The 15224-nt window shown below is 37.1% G+C and overlaps 1 protein-coding gene across 1 annotated transcript in view; it reads right to left on the bottom strand.

Moving 5' to 3' along the window:
* LRRIQ1 (leucine rich repeats and IQ motif containing 1) overlaps positions 1 to 15224 on the bottom strand; it is a 159128-nt gene that overhangs the window by 82273 nt on the left and 61631 nt on the right. The window contains exons 15-17 of the mRNA XM_065423814.1: positions 11100 to 11582; positions 8445 to 8655; positions 6566 to 6685 (exon numbers count right to left, since the gene is read on the bottom strand). Coding sequence (XP_065279886.1) covers positions 6566 to 6685; positions 8445 to 8655; positions 11100 to 11582 — 814 coding nt within the window. The remainder of the gene's footprint in view (positions 1 to 6565; positions 6686 to 8444; positions 8656 to 11099; positions 11583 to 15224) is intronic.

Here is a 15224-nt window from a genome sequence, read left to right as displayed (position 1 = left end):
CCACTCTGAAAACAAAGTGAGGAAAATACGGATCATCAGAATTTGTAAATTCAATAAAAATTGTGCAAAACTTTGTGTGCATTCTAAATACAAAAATAAGGATTACAGAAAAAGACTATTGCATAGCTCTATCTACAAAAATAGGAAGCTTTAGAAACCTGCTGTACCTGGATTCAGAAAGAACTCTGAGCTACTACTAACTGAGATTATTTTAAAACACTATTCTAATTGCTAAAAGCAAACAATATGTCCAGCCAAGAAAAGTAGAGAGAGATGTTGTATGGATTCCAAAGAAATATCACAACAGCGAATTGTTCTCATGGGATCTCAAGAGATTTTAAAGACATAAGAAAGTAGAGTAATTATTACAGAACATTCCCTTAAGAGACAGTTAATTTAGAAGAGAAGTACAGCTATAGTGTATCTTTCTCTTGTAAGTGGACACAATGGAAAACGACAACATTTTGCTGAGAGAAACTTAAGGCAGGACCACATTTGTGAATGTTTGCACCAAATGTCATTTGCCAAAATGCTTAGAGTAACCTTAGACAATCATTCTAACAATAGATTTCACTCTTATTCCTATTGCCTGTGTTTTTTTAAAAAATAAATATGATTAGGACTGTGTAGAATTAGCTGACTACTCAGTACATGAAGGAGGATGCAAGTAAATGAGTAAAATAAAACAATCTCACAGAACGTTGGAATTTTTGCAAATGAAAACACTCCATACTTAACTCCAAAGAGGTCAAGTCTTATGATAATGTTACAGAAGTCATTCATGACATACACATAACTTTTCTGCAAAATGTGCTTTGTGCCCTAAACTTGATAGTACTCAAAGGAAGTTATGGGTCAGAAGCCAATTCCTACATTTTGTTTTGAATAAAAGACTACAAAGTACAGATGAGTGAACCTCATAAGCTTCAGAGGTTAGACTTGGTTCACATAAGCACCAGAAATGCTTGGATGCTTACCCAATCCTTTTGAAGTTCCCAATTCCACCCTCTCACCAACCTCAAGAATCCCCAGACTCTTGGCACCTTCAGCCCTCCTTGAAGGCTCCAAGATCCCCAAACAATCTTCCTTACAAAGGCTCCCAGTTCCTGCTTCCTTCCTACCTCTGATTCCACCACACTCTACAAGATCCCAACCAGACCACTGTCCCTAAATGTTCCAGATGATGTGCCCACATAACCAAATCTCCCATGCTTCCTAACTTTGTAAATAAAACTATGGAACTCAAACTACAGCAGCTTTGCTACACTATGGCAAGACCACAAGCTTCTGTATCTAAATAATATTGCACTTGGAGCTTTCTCTATTAAAGGTAACTCAGAGTATACTGACCTCCAGATTTCCAATATGGGATATCACCACTAGAGAATATGCTACATTTACTGGGGGTTGCAGCTTTATCAGGAGAAGAGAAGCCGGAGAGAAAAGTTAATAGTGGAACAGGATAAATGTTGAGGTATTGCCCAAGGCAGAGATTTTCAAAATAGGGGAGCTGCTGCATGCTCTGCACTTTTGAAAGACAAGCTACTTTTTAAGCGTCTAAATATGGACTTCAGAACATAGTTTTAGGCTCCTATTTTTTTTGAAAATCACAACATAAGGTGCTTAATGTGGACACAAGATGCTTAATTATTAAGAAGATCTATCTTCATAAGACCCACTGCTTGAGAAAATTTGGGCCAGGAAGCACAGAAGGTGGCTAGCCACCTGCTTTGACCTGAGTCCCCACATTCTGTGCCTCCTGGCTCCAACTCTTCTTTAGAAACGAGTCCTATGTAGCTCTAAAAACAGTTGGTCCCCGAATCTTGTCAGTCTAGGACTTGGATCCACTATTCTTTTGAGATCTGTACTCAATCTGCCACTGTTTAGAGAGGTTTTGAGAACCTCCAAGTGCTGGGCCCTCCAAAATGTGTCTCTGTCGGACAGTCACCCCTGCAGATCAATAATTGTCACTGTTTGTGAGTCAAAATTGATTGGGGGGGGAGAGGGTACAAAATAAACAATTAATGTAAGAACCCACAGAAAGCCAACAGCATTTTTGGCCCCTCATACCAAGGTGTAATCATGCCTAAAACTGACGGACTTGATTGATACAGGGTCAGGGAAATCTGCCTGTTTATAAGCAAAGATAATACAGTATTTGAGTAGTCTCCATAAAGAGATTTGTAATGTCTTGTTCCACTTTTAAGAATCATAGGAATAAATTATTAGAACCTGACAAAATTTACAGACTCTTTACACTCAAAGAATGTACATGGTTACAAGATGCACGTATTCTGCCTGTTTTGTTCCTAACATCATTTGTTTTTTGTTCCTTCCTTCCCTAGCTTCCTCTTCCTTAGGAGCTCAGGAACTGATAAGAGGGGGGAAAAGGCTTAGAGAAATAAGGCATACACTTCACGCTACCAGGAGAAAGAGGAAAAACAGTGAGGATGAAGTAGGTGGTTGAGCTACTTATAGCCACCTTTGTCTCCTTACTTCCAGGTAGTTTGAAACATGAAGGATAGGTCCTAAATAAGCTTAGGAAAGAAAGGTTGCGTGACAAATCCACAGTTTAAAAGCTGTGTAACATTGTTCTATTTAGTAAGAAGATAACAGTAATTGTTTTTCAGGAGAGGATTGTTTCCTTTAGTAATGTTCTCAAATATTTCTTTCATCGCTTTTCTTAAGATTGGAAGAAGTTAATACTTCTGAAGTTTAAGCTGATGCTGACTATATCTATGAATTCTTCAGAACAGCTCTCAAAGACAAGAGCTTCAACTGGAAGCAAGAATTTGTTATTTTCTAGATTTTATTTTGAATAATTTGGTCTTTCTTTTCTATTATTGCTACATTAAATATTGATGTTCTTTTAAAAAACAAAATAATTAATGATGAATAAAATTTCTCCTCATATTTGATCTGTGGGTTAGAAGATATCCCGTGCTCTAAACTAAAAGGATTTCATGAGCCAAGCAACAAACAATGAGATACATATGGATCTTTGCGTAGAGAGAGAAAGAAAGGAAATTGACACTTCACTTTCCTCCTTTGTCCCTCTAAAAGTATTGATATTAAAGCCAATTACAATACTGGCTGCATTGATGACCTCTTTTCACAGAGTATGGAAGTGAATGTTGATACAATTAGCACATTCTTGGCACACAGATCTCCAAGTACTTTAGTAAGAGTGTAACCCAAAGTTCTTGACTCTTTAGAAGCAACTATATATAAAGCCCCTAGGCTATGGGCTGGAAAAGATTAACTAGGCCCCACATTACCTCATCTTGTATATAACGATATCATACATGCCATGATAAATTTATATAAGGGAGCAGATTATGATAAATCTATATGAGGGTTAAATGGGAGCTCTGGGTAATTAATGGCAGACAACTGGATGGAGACGCTTAATATAGTATCTCTTGGCATTTCAATTGTACAGAGGCTAAAAGCATGACAGCAAAGATGTATAAAACCCTCAGTCATTCCAGACACAGAATTTCTTGTCCTTGAAATACAGGAACACCTAGAAGAGTAGTTAATATGGACAGGAACGTGCAGAAGAAATAGAGGGACACCCATATTAGTAAGCCAGAATGCAATCATTGGAGCAGCCAGGCAGGGAGAAACTCCTGGTGTTTGAAAACAGAAGTCTTCTTCCCCAGAAGATGTTACAGAAGTCTTCTTCCCCAGCAGTCAATGTACCAAATATTATGTGACCATGTTGAATAACTGATGTGACAGATCTCTGGATATTTATACATTCTGGACAACTCTTTAAAGGCAAAATATACCATCACTGAAATACTAATTTTAATTGGACACAAAAATATGTGAATTTAGGGTTAGACCCAGGTCCAGTCCCCGCCTCCATGAGATCAGTGACTCCCCTGGCAAGAGAGCTAGTGCAGGTCCATTGCAGAAGGATGAGCTGAATGCAGGGAATTGGCACCTCATGCTCACTGCAGCTGTGCAAGGACTCCTGATGCAATTGTACTGAGAAACAGGCAAAGTGGAAGGATCTATCACTGCATGAATCCTCACCTGCCTTTTCACTTTGTAACATGCCATAGAAACTGCTTTGCCTCCTAGCCTGGACTAATCACTCCATGACCCTGGGAGGCGTAGAAAGATTCCTCCCTTTTATACATCTGTTCTGTGCCTGGCCTAGCCATTCAGGCCAGCTGCTTGACTTCGTATTTGCACCTAGATGAACAACTATTAAGAATATTCAGTTAATGACATGATAGCACTCTGATATGTAATACAGGCTATAAACACCACTGTTATTTATTTTAGAAAAATACTATAATATTTGGAATAAATAGAGATTCCAGGCCAGATCTCCAGGTGGTATAAAAGGCCATAGCTCCCCTGACTTTAATGCAAGTACACTGATTTATACTAAATAAGAATCTGGTTCACTGGGTGTAAAATGCAATACAGCATATGTGCTTTTCCCTTCTTTGATACACATGAACAGATATTTTCCTCCCTGTGTTAGAAAGGAAGTTCTGCAACTTTCTAGTATTGAGTATTATTTGAGAGAAAGATGGGAGCAAACAACAGAGTTGCTCTTTATGCTGGATACGTTTTAAAATCCTAAACATTAAAAAGTAAAATTTAAGCCTACTCTCCTGGTTTAAACCCCCATTTTATGCCCGCAAAATTATTTCCTGGTACTTGTGTCTCTGTCTGATTTGCACTCTCAAAAGGGTGGCTGCCCTTTTGAAAATTTACCCCTGAAAAGTTTATAGCTACTCAAAGACTGAAGAAAAATTAATTTTGATTGTTAAAAATTATTCCAAGTCATAAGTAACACATTGCATGTGTCTATAATAAACACCATTCCTGTTTTGTTTAATCCAGTGCAACTCTAACTGGGGTCCTCAAAAGGTGGCTGATCCTCAGGTCACCAGATACTGGTACAGTCCTGTTTTGGTACACCGCAAAGGCAAAAATATTTGATGTTCAGAAGTATTTTATGAGCCCTAGGAACATGTCATCTCCAGCCAAGTAGGGGTTAACCACATTAGAAGTAGGTCATCTCAACCTCCCTTTTGAAGTTATGGTGGGATTTTAACACAGGACTATTGCAAGCACCCATGCTCACCCGTATCCAAATGTCCATGACAAAGCCATATAAGGTTCCATGGCGCCAGCCACGATGAGTTCCTTTCTTGTATTTGAAAGGACAAGGAAAGCAGGGTGAGTGAATGAGGATGTGCAGAGAACTCAGAGAGCTCCAATTACAGGTGAGTAACTTTCTTCATCCAGAATTGCTCCTACAGATACTCAGTTTTGGAGAGACCATCCAGTTTCCAGAAATGGTGGACTGTACTGTGTAGTATTTAATTCACACTGGGTTAATTCTCTCCTGAAATGACCCTCTGACTGGCTCTGAGCAACAATTACATCCTTGCTGGAGTCTACTCTGCCAACTGTTTCCAAAAAACAGAGCCCCAATTGTGCAAGTATTTGCAAAGAGGAGTTTCAGTTGTTTTGCAGGAAAGTGAAGATGATGCTATGTAAGGCTCCTTTTACATGCTTACTGAAAAGATGTGGCTGTTGGCAGTTGCTTGATTCCCTTGATGCAGTAGAGCATTGCCTACATGTTTTATATATCAATTTACCAGGTTTTGAACTTTACTTTATTGCTCTGTAATTCCTTTGGTGATCTTTGTCATCTCTTAAAAATGAATATTTTTGCTCAAGTTCAGTCCTCTAAAACTTCACTTACCCTCCCTGAACTGCCAATATTGACAATGATTCTAATAGTTCCTGTAGTACTGCAGCTGGATGTTCTGGATCACTGCTACTTTAGCCTTTTCCTTCCCAATTTCACTATCCCTTTCATTAACTACTCTTGCATTAAGAACCCTGATCCTCCTAGTCATTTTCCAAAAGACAGAGGTGAGATAGCTACTAAACAATTCAGCATTCTCCACCTCCGGTTGTTGATGGTGGTGGTTTGTTTATTTATTTTGTTATCCCTCAATGTTAATTAGCAGATATATTTTCCCAAATATGTTTTTCTTTTAGAAGTTTGCATCCATCAGTGTCATAGCTCCCAATCTGTCAAATGACCCTACTGATCACTATGCTGATGACATCACACCTACTGGGGACACTGGAGTTCCTGGGGACCACTCGTGAGGGTCAAGGCCAATCCTTATTTTCTCCAAAAATTATTGTTTTGTAATATTTTTGAAACTACATTGTACCTTATATCCCATAGGGTATAAAATATTATTAAAAGGGTTACAGAACTGCACACTTTTGGACAAAAACAGCCACTTGCATGATCCATTTATTTGCCTTCAGGCTCTAGAAATAGATGAGATTCCATATAGATGAGGTGTGTCATTAATAGCATAGTAGCACTGGAACATCAATGCGACCAGGAAGCCAATAATCCATAAAAAGTACATTTAAATTAATTATGTACACAAAATGTAACTCTCTCTTGCTCTCTCGGGTTATTTAAGACATCCAACATACAGTTCTAATGTAGGTACGTTTGCTGCTGTTTTAGGTGAACTTTTATGTTAACAACTGCGCTTACTTCATCAAATGTAAAATCATCCACATTTACTTCTTCATAGTCATCCTCCACTTCATCACTTTTAACAGCTGCAAGAGCACTGGCTAGTTTCTTCCGCAAGAGGAAACCCTTCCAAAATGCCTAAACAAAAATTTAAAGCATGTTATACAAGGCCATAGATCAAACCCAAATCCAGATTCTCTATGTTATCCCATTAGGAAGATAAAACATCTTAGACCTTGGTTTAATAGCTCAATGATCTGTTTTTTGAACTTTATGTGACATTTAAAACTACAAGACAAATTAAATGCCAGCATATGTCTAAAGCTCAGAATACTCAAGAGGTTTTCCTCAAGTAAGCAGAATGGAATCTTGAAACTCCCTCAACTACAAACCTAGGTCAACTAATTAATTATTTGACAATTCCTACAGGGCCTATTCTAAGCAGAGGGGGAAGAAGATATAAGAAAAAGTTGAGTGTTCACTTTCAAATTACTGAGAACAAAAATAAAAACACACTTATAGCAAATTTCCAGTGGTTACAAGTGGCAATTCTTGTTGTCATCTCATTAACCTAAACCAGTCAACCACATCTTCACAGTCACCGTCTACTCTACATTTTTTAAGAAAGAGGTTTTTTATTATTATCATCATCATCATTATCATCTAGGTAAAAAAGAACATACAGCAAAAAAATGAGCACTTAAATACCTGAAAATGATGCAAGACATTAGGAACATGTGCAAAGACATACTGGATACTTTAGGATAAAAGGCACATTATACACGGGAATATTATTTTTATAACTGTAGTTTTATGGATCATGGTTTTAAAGGGAAATTCCTGTTTTATGGTAGACAGTGTTAGAACTTGGATAGCAATTTTCCTTGCTCACTGAGAATGTTCTACACTGTATAAATGAGAGGATATTGACATTTCCTCCTCCTTCTCAAAAATTATGTGCAAATAATAGCCCTGTATCTGCTTTGCCTTATCATTTGCAGTGTGCTGCCACAAACTAATGATTTATCATAAACATAATGAAATGCTGAGACTGAAGATCTGCTTTCCTACTGGTTACTCTGTTGGCCTGTAACTACTAGGAACATACAATTAAAGTTAAATCAGGCATACCGTAGCACTTATGACTGGCTGGGTTAAAAACTTGTATATTGGGTTATATCCTCAACTCTTCCAGAGCACAGGTGGCAGGAAAGGGCATCCTCATGGGTAAGTGACCTGTGCTTGGAGAGCTCATTTCTAGAATTCAGAGAGAAGGAAAAGCCAGCATTTCCCCATAATGCTGGTCCTTTCCTGATACCCATTCTACATTCCCAGAAGACAAGTTCCGTTGAACAGATGCCACAATGTGATGAAATCCATGAGGCAAGCAGTAAAATTTTCTAAAGTAGCTTAGGATACTTAGTAGATTAAATCCTATTGACATTTAAATAATATTTAGGCTTCAAAGTGCCTAAGGTATTTTTGAAAATGAGACAAGATCCTAAATCACTTAGGTACCTTTGATGTTTTCATCCAACAAACAAAATATGGAATAACTTTCAAGATAGGTTTATGTAAGGCCAAAAATTCTGGCAGTGTCCCTTTAATTTAAAAAGGACTAGAAAGATTTTGAAACTAAGAATATACAGGGTACATGGCATTATTTACCTCTGCCACCACAGTAAAATTAAAATCAAACTAATATTTTGTAAAAGACAAAAACTTTTGATGCTTATGCAGGATTTTATTAAACAAAAAAAGGGTTTTCTGCTAGAATCATCTGTTTGGTTCAAGAAAAAAACAGAATGAACATTACTTATAAATACAGCTAATTAATCAAATCATTCCTTACTAAGTCTAACTGTAACAAATGAAGAGAACACTGTAGCAAACCAACCTGAATAAGGGCAGCAGCTTTATGCTTCTGTTCTATAGCGTCTGTGAGTTCATTGCTTTCTTTTTTGCAGTAGACAGCGTTTCTCCTGGCAAGGTACTTCCGCCAAGCACACTGGATCTCCGTTGCTGCCATATGTAGTCTAGCACAGAAATGAATATCTCTGTGAATTATGTAGCCTCGCCAATATGACTGGATTAGTGTAGCTGCCAAGCTATGAACACCAAAAAAAGAAAGGTTTATGCAACTGAAGGCTCTACCAGTAACTGTAAAGACGTTCCCCATTAGATATGCATACATGTGTTCATCCACACACAATGGTTGAGAGACTCTTGGAAAATGCATTTCCACCTTCTACCTATTTTTACTTTTTAAACAACAAGACTATTCAAGAGAGTAATACACTAGGGATGCTTTTAAATCTACACAATGATTTAAAACAGTTGTGTATGGGGTGCCATGGAGTTACCCTTATGCAATCATAATATAGTTTATAATTTCATACTGCAATCCTAGTGGTTAAAGTATTGTTCAAGTTCCATTTTGCTTATTGTTTTAAAAGTACAGTTATTAATTTAAATGCTGTAAAACAATCTTGATTATATTATAATCAGAATATTCAGATCTGTCAAATGGTTGGTGCTTTCTAAAGGTTTGGGGAATTCAAGAAACCAAGGCACATTCTCCCTACAGTGATCTGCAGATAAATTTTTTATAGAGAAGTTAATGTCTGATGGCAGTTCTAAGTTGTTATCTCAAAATTTTAGAAAAAAAACCCTTGCATCTCTTATATCAACAAACCAATGAAAGGACAGAAGAATTGAAACACACCCCACATTTCTATATTTTTTTTGTTTTCTCTTCTTATTTAGGTGTAGCTGCTTAAAATGCGAAGCAGCTTACAGTGAAGCAGATACTCCGAAACAAGTCACAGCCTCCCACAGGAATATTTTGAAGTCAACAAGTTAACTCAGAGATAAGTAAATATTACATAGAAAATATGTGGCTTTTTAAAAATCTGCACTTCTAAGAAAATACTTAGGAAAATTTTAAAAATAATTGATTTCACCATAAAAAGTATATTTTAAAACCTTGCTTAAGTACTGATGAGCAAGCGCAACCAGGGGTGGGGAAAATAGGGATGCTGGGGGTGCAGTAGCACCCCTGATTTTAAGTAGTTTAGTTTACAATTTTGCCCAATAGCTTTCAGCACCTCCATTATAAAAAATATTCCAGCACCACTGGGTGCAACTCACAGTTAAGAGGATGGCTTTCCAACAGCAGAATTCCTGGAATATTTATATTAGAAGAGTAACTAAAATACTTTAAATGCAATGTTTAGAAAAGGATTTAGATTTTCAAAAACACTCAGGTTTCATAATGGGCTACTATGCTCCCGCTCATTTCCACTGGAGTTCATTATGTATCCTGCAGTCCTTCTCAAGAAATACATTCATAATAAATTAATCAATTCCCAAGTACAACCAAAAACAAAAAAACAGAAAAACCCCAAAACACAGGGAATGCTGTCTGCATATTGTACTTCTAAGGAAACTGAAGGAACATACCTTTCAGTGTTGCCCCTCACAATGTACCCCAGGCTTCTATGTACAGTGTATTTTTGAAACTGGACACCTTGTCCTATCTGAACTCTTATGTACATAGGACCAAATCTTCACCTCCAGTTCTGCCTGCGTAGCCTGAATCAGTACAAAGCAGCTAGAAATCTGCCCTAAATGGCAACAGAGCATTGCACTTCACACAGGAGAATCCTTAGGTGGCACAAATCCAGTGTAGTTGGCTGTATGCTCCCCAGCCCCTTTTGACCAGGACGGAAAGAGGCATGTTGGGAATGCCAAGAACAGGACAGATAGTTGGCTCTTCAGTCAGCACAGCTGCATGTGATTGGCCCAGGGTCAGGAAAATGGAGAAGTAGCTTTAACAGCACCTTCCCCTCCCACTTTCTCAACTGTAAACTCAGCACAGATTAGGACTGAGCCCTAATGAAAGTTACAGAAAAAAAAATCTTACTAACAGTGGTAAAAAACCTCTGGACTATTGTTTCTTCTTGTTTTATACAATTAGGCAGAGGGTTCATGTATTTAGTACCAAGAAAGGAAAAGTTAGATAGAAGTCACATTTTTAAATTTTCTCCTTACTTTCACGCAGTTTTCAATTAGAATACATTTTAAAAATATTGTTAAAATGCAATCACCGACAAAATACCACAGAACTGTCATGCTTAAGGGATATGAATTTTAACCATGATTAGGAGACGATAAGAGTTAAAACTTATTAAAAAGTACATAGGAGGTGAACAGAAAAGACAAAGGGTTTGTCTACATGGCAAGTTACTGCACAGCAAGCCAGTGTGTTATATATAGCATACTACGTTTTGAAGTAGAAGAATGCTAAGCCACACTCCAGGACTTTCACTGTGCTGTAGCAGTGTCCACATAGGATGCTACTGCATGGCAAGCTAGTGCGCCGTAGATTCACAGCACGGTAACTTGCTGTGTAGACAAGCCCTTAATAGAACGTAATAGTTGTACGTTTGTATCCCATTGGAATACTATTTTGAAAACTAACTTTTCACATTACGATTATGCAGAAATGGAACTGGGTTTTTATGGCAAATATTTGACATTTATATCTTACTTTTCCACACTGTTCTCAACATGCTGGAGAGTCTCTCCCTCATTACTTGCAATAACTGTCTCTCTGAATGTATTTCTTGTAGTTGGGGTTGATATTTTACGGTTATCTTTGCTCTCCCCTTTGTGACTGATGCAACATTCAGTACTTTTCTTCTTTATTTTGTGCTCTTGATTACTTTTTTTTTGAGGCACAGGTACGGAGGAGTTAATGAACATAGGCTGAATGTGGCTTGTAGTAATCCATCTTTCAGAAGGATTCAACAAGCCCTGCTTATTTTCCTTTGCACCAGCGATAAAGAGGTTATTTTGCTGTAGCCTGTCGGTGGCTGTTTGCTTCAAATGATCTTGCTGTGCTTCTGGTTCGTCTCTGTCAGCAATGTTTAGGTCTCCATATTCATGTGCATATCGGTGTTCATTACTAAGTTTCATCAGCTCCTTAAAATACCAGCACTGACTCTGTGCAGCATCCAAGGAAGAAGCATTTCTGAAGAAAGATAAAAATGCAATTACATTTATTTTGACGATTGGAATTATATTTTTAAAACAACCATGTCTTTATTTTCTAATGTACATAAACCACGTATTGGATGAGTTTAGCACACACATAACATTGTGAACACTGAGTACTAAATGACTCCTGCTTTAATTGCCAATTTATAATATTCTGAAATTGTTTCTTTTCCCCTCTTTATTTTTCCAATATCTTGAATACACTAACACACATTAGTTTGCTTATTTTACCGTACCAGTAGCTTCATTAGAAAATTATTTTTTCTTGGTGTTCAGACTTTGGGTTTGAAATACGTACAGGGGTATCTATTTCACTGCAAATTTTAGTGCGGTTAGGAGCATATAGTGCAGCAAATTCTGGAGGATTTGAGTCTATTTTATTTTATACACCAATAACCTTATGAATCTATTGTAAAATAGGAACTAAGCAAGACAAAGTAAAGATGGTACTAAATATTTCTGAATCTAGAGTAGAACATAACAAAACACAGACTCCAACCAACAAGCCTCAATATCTAGTGAGGGTCTAAAAGAGAATAAAGTCTAAAAAGACTATTAAAAATGGAGAAATGCTACAATTTCATTATCTGGGGATCATACATATCCAACCAAGGAGGCTGCTCCAAAGAAATCAGAAGATGATTAGAGATGGATCACTCAGCCATAGTCTTTATATGAAAGTGTGGAAAAACTCCCATCTCAAAGTGCATGGAAGTTCAACTGGTGAACTTTAGTTACTTATGGATATGAATCCTGGGAAACTAATGCTGCAGACAAAAAGAAAATTGAAGCCTTTGAGATGTGGTACTGGTGAAGACTCTTGTGCATCTCCTGGACAGAAAAGAAGAAAAGCACTTACATTCAAAATATTATCAGAGAGAAGTGGATTTGGCTCTTGGAAATCAACAGGTGAAAACTTATATTTTGTGATCAAATCAACAAAGACATGAAAATACCCTCGAACAAATTATCATGAAAGCAATAGTGATGGATCATTATAGTAAAGGACAACCAATGAGAAGATGGATAGAAGATTTGCAGCAGATCACTAGGAGTTCAGCTGCTGTGTGTGTGAAGTTAGCGATGGATTGAAAAGGCTTCCGAAAATTCTGCTATGATGTCACCAGATGTCAGCCAGAAACAAATGGACTTTACTACTACTACTACTACTACTACTACTACTATTGACAAGCCAGCAAAGACTTTGCCTAACATGCTAGATGGCAATTTTGCAAAAATACATGTAAGCATTAGTAATGCTCTGGCAAAAATGTCTTATTCTTATCTGGATCTTTACCCTACAAGTACATATTTAAAAGCACCCTTTCACCAATGCTGGCAATATAAACACTAATAATGCACCATGCCATCTGATAGTGTAGAATGACTTACTTTCCTGAACCTAAATTATATCAGGTTTCAGTATTCAGCGTATGTTGCTTTAATAAAGAATTATTACACAATTCTGTGTTTAAAAGAAATTTGAGTTGTGACAAACAGTATATGCAGACTATACACTCAGACACTACATTAGATTCTGTTTGTAATTGTGTAGTAAAATAATTCTGCATAGAGGAAACACATAGAAGTATCATTATTATTCAACTACAAAGTACAAAAGTCCCTTACAGATACATAAAAGAGTTTACGGTTTATATTTCTTCTTTCACATTCCCATAACAGAGCTTGCCTGTCATTTTCACTATTTTAAATAGTTACTATTTATAAGGTTTTCAACTTCCATCAGTATCTATTACTGAAACTGAAGTGTTGTATTTCTTAATATAGCTATTTATTAGTAAGTGTCAAAAGATTACATGGCAGGCATTATTAGAATACAGAAATTTAATTTTTAAAAAACATAATTCTTAAGCATGGTAAAAACAAGACATTTGAAAGCAGAAACTGCACAGACAATTTATTTGAGCAGCAGTGGTATATGAAACATGGATTAGAGAACCAACCAGTGATTACTTTTGGCAGATTACATAGCTGAGGTCGTACCTACAGGGGCTCATAACTTAGTGAGATGTGAAACAGACAAGAAGCTTGCTCTTTTTTCAGTCTGTTCTTATTCAACGTTACATTAAGTCAGTCAACTTGGAAAAAGTATTGCAGTATGTAAGTATAATAGCTGTGCTGTTTAGGCTTATGTAGGTATGTTTTGTTTAGGAGTTTTTGTGTGTGTTTTTTTAAGTGCACTTTTCAATGGTTTTTAAATCATCCATAAAATGTGCTTTGGGCCAAAAAATATAACATACAGGGTTGTAACCCAAGTGAATACTTCTTTAAACCAAATTTCATAAGAGTTGTTTCATCCATTCCCAATTTACAAGTTTAAATTTAAAAATTACTAAGGGTCAAATTTTTAAAGGATCTTCAGATATAATTGACAATAGAAGATAGTTAAACTAAAGATTAATTGTGAAACAAAATTTGGACATGAGAATTATCTACTTGTAATCGCTCTTCTCAAATATATCCAAAATTTTGGGTGCATAGTGCTATATTATGGCAGGAACTGCCATAGCTTTAGAATTTTGTTGTATCCTTCCCCAATACACCAGCAATTGATATTTCCCATCCTTATTGAGGGCTGAAGCAGTCCTAAGTGTCTGTAGTCACTTTGCAGGAAAGTGATTTGCTTATTGAGGTACCAGTTATAGATCCACAGTTCAGGACACTATAAAGTTCTCTACATGGTAAATAAGTAGTAGGCAAAATTTTTAGCAAGGAGATATTGCTTCAAGTGGTAAAGTGGTGAGGAAGCATCAGTGCTTCATCTGCAAAACTGAAGTCAAGAATCACAATTAAAAATACAGCTGGCTATGGAGATGTGAAAACTCTTACTGTGTGCTGTAAGAATAAGAGCATGCAGTGTGAACACGTTCTGGAAACCAGAGAGAAACCTGGACACATAAAATAAGAATAAATCTAAATACTATAGCCCTGAAAAGTAATCAGGGCAGTATGACCTAGAACCCAGGAACGGTCAGACAAAATGAACTGTAAACACAAACTAAATGGACCTTCTACAGGCCTCATCTGCAGCGTTTGCTACAGATAAAGGTAAAAAAAAAAACCCTTCCAATACTGAACTTACGCAGTAAAGAAGGAAGGTGTTACTAGTTTAAAAGGTGGTTAAGGTAGGACAAAGTTGACTCTTGATGAGGTGATTCTTCCACTGCAAGCCCACATAATACGTGCATATAATTTGAAACAGAAGAGGACAGACACTCCATTTAGGATATACTGACTATCATGTATAGAAAAAATGGTTACCTACCTTTCGTAACTGTTGTTCTTCAAGATGTGTTGCTCATGTCCATTCCAATTAGGTGTGTGCATGTCATGTGCACAGTAGCCGGAAGGTTTTTCTGCTAGCAGTACCCGTCGGGTCAGCTCAGGTGCCCCCTGGAGTTGCACTTCCATGGCGCCATATATAGGACCCTGCTGACTCGCCACCACTTCAGTTCCTTCTTGCTGGCCTTGCTCCGACAGAGGGGTAGGCAGGTGGGTCTTGGAATGGACATGAGTAACACATCTCAAAGGACAGTTACAAAAAGTAGGTAACCATTTTTTCTTCTTCGAGTGCTCGCTCATGTCGATTCCAATT

This window comes from Emys orbicularis, chromosome 1 (genome assembly GCF_028017835.1).
Source record: "Emys orbicularis isolate rEmyOrb1 chromosome 1, rEmyOrb1.hap1, whole genome shotgun sequence".
NCBI classification, from domain to species: domain Eukaryota; kingdom Metazoa; phylum Chordata; order Testudines; family Emydidae; genus Emys; species Emys orbicularis.
Note: the sequence above shows the minus strand (reverse complement) of the source record. Positions and strands in the feature narration are given on the sequence as shown.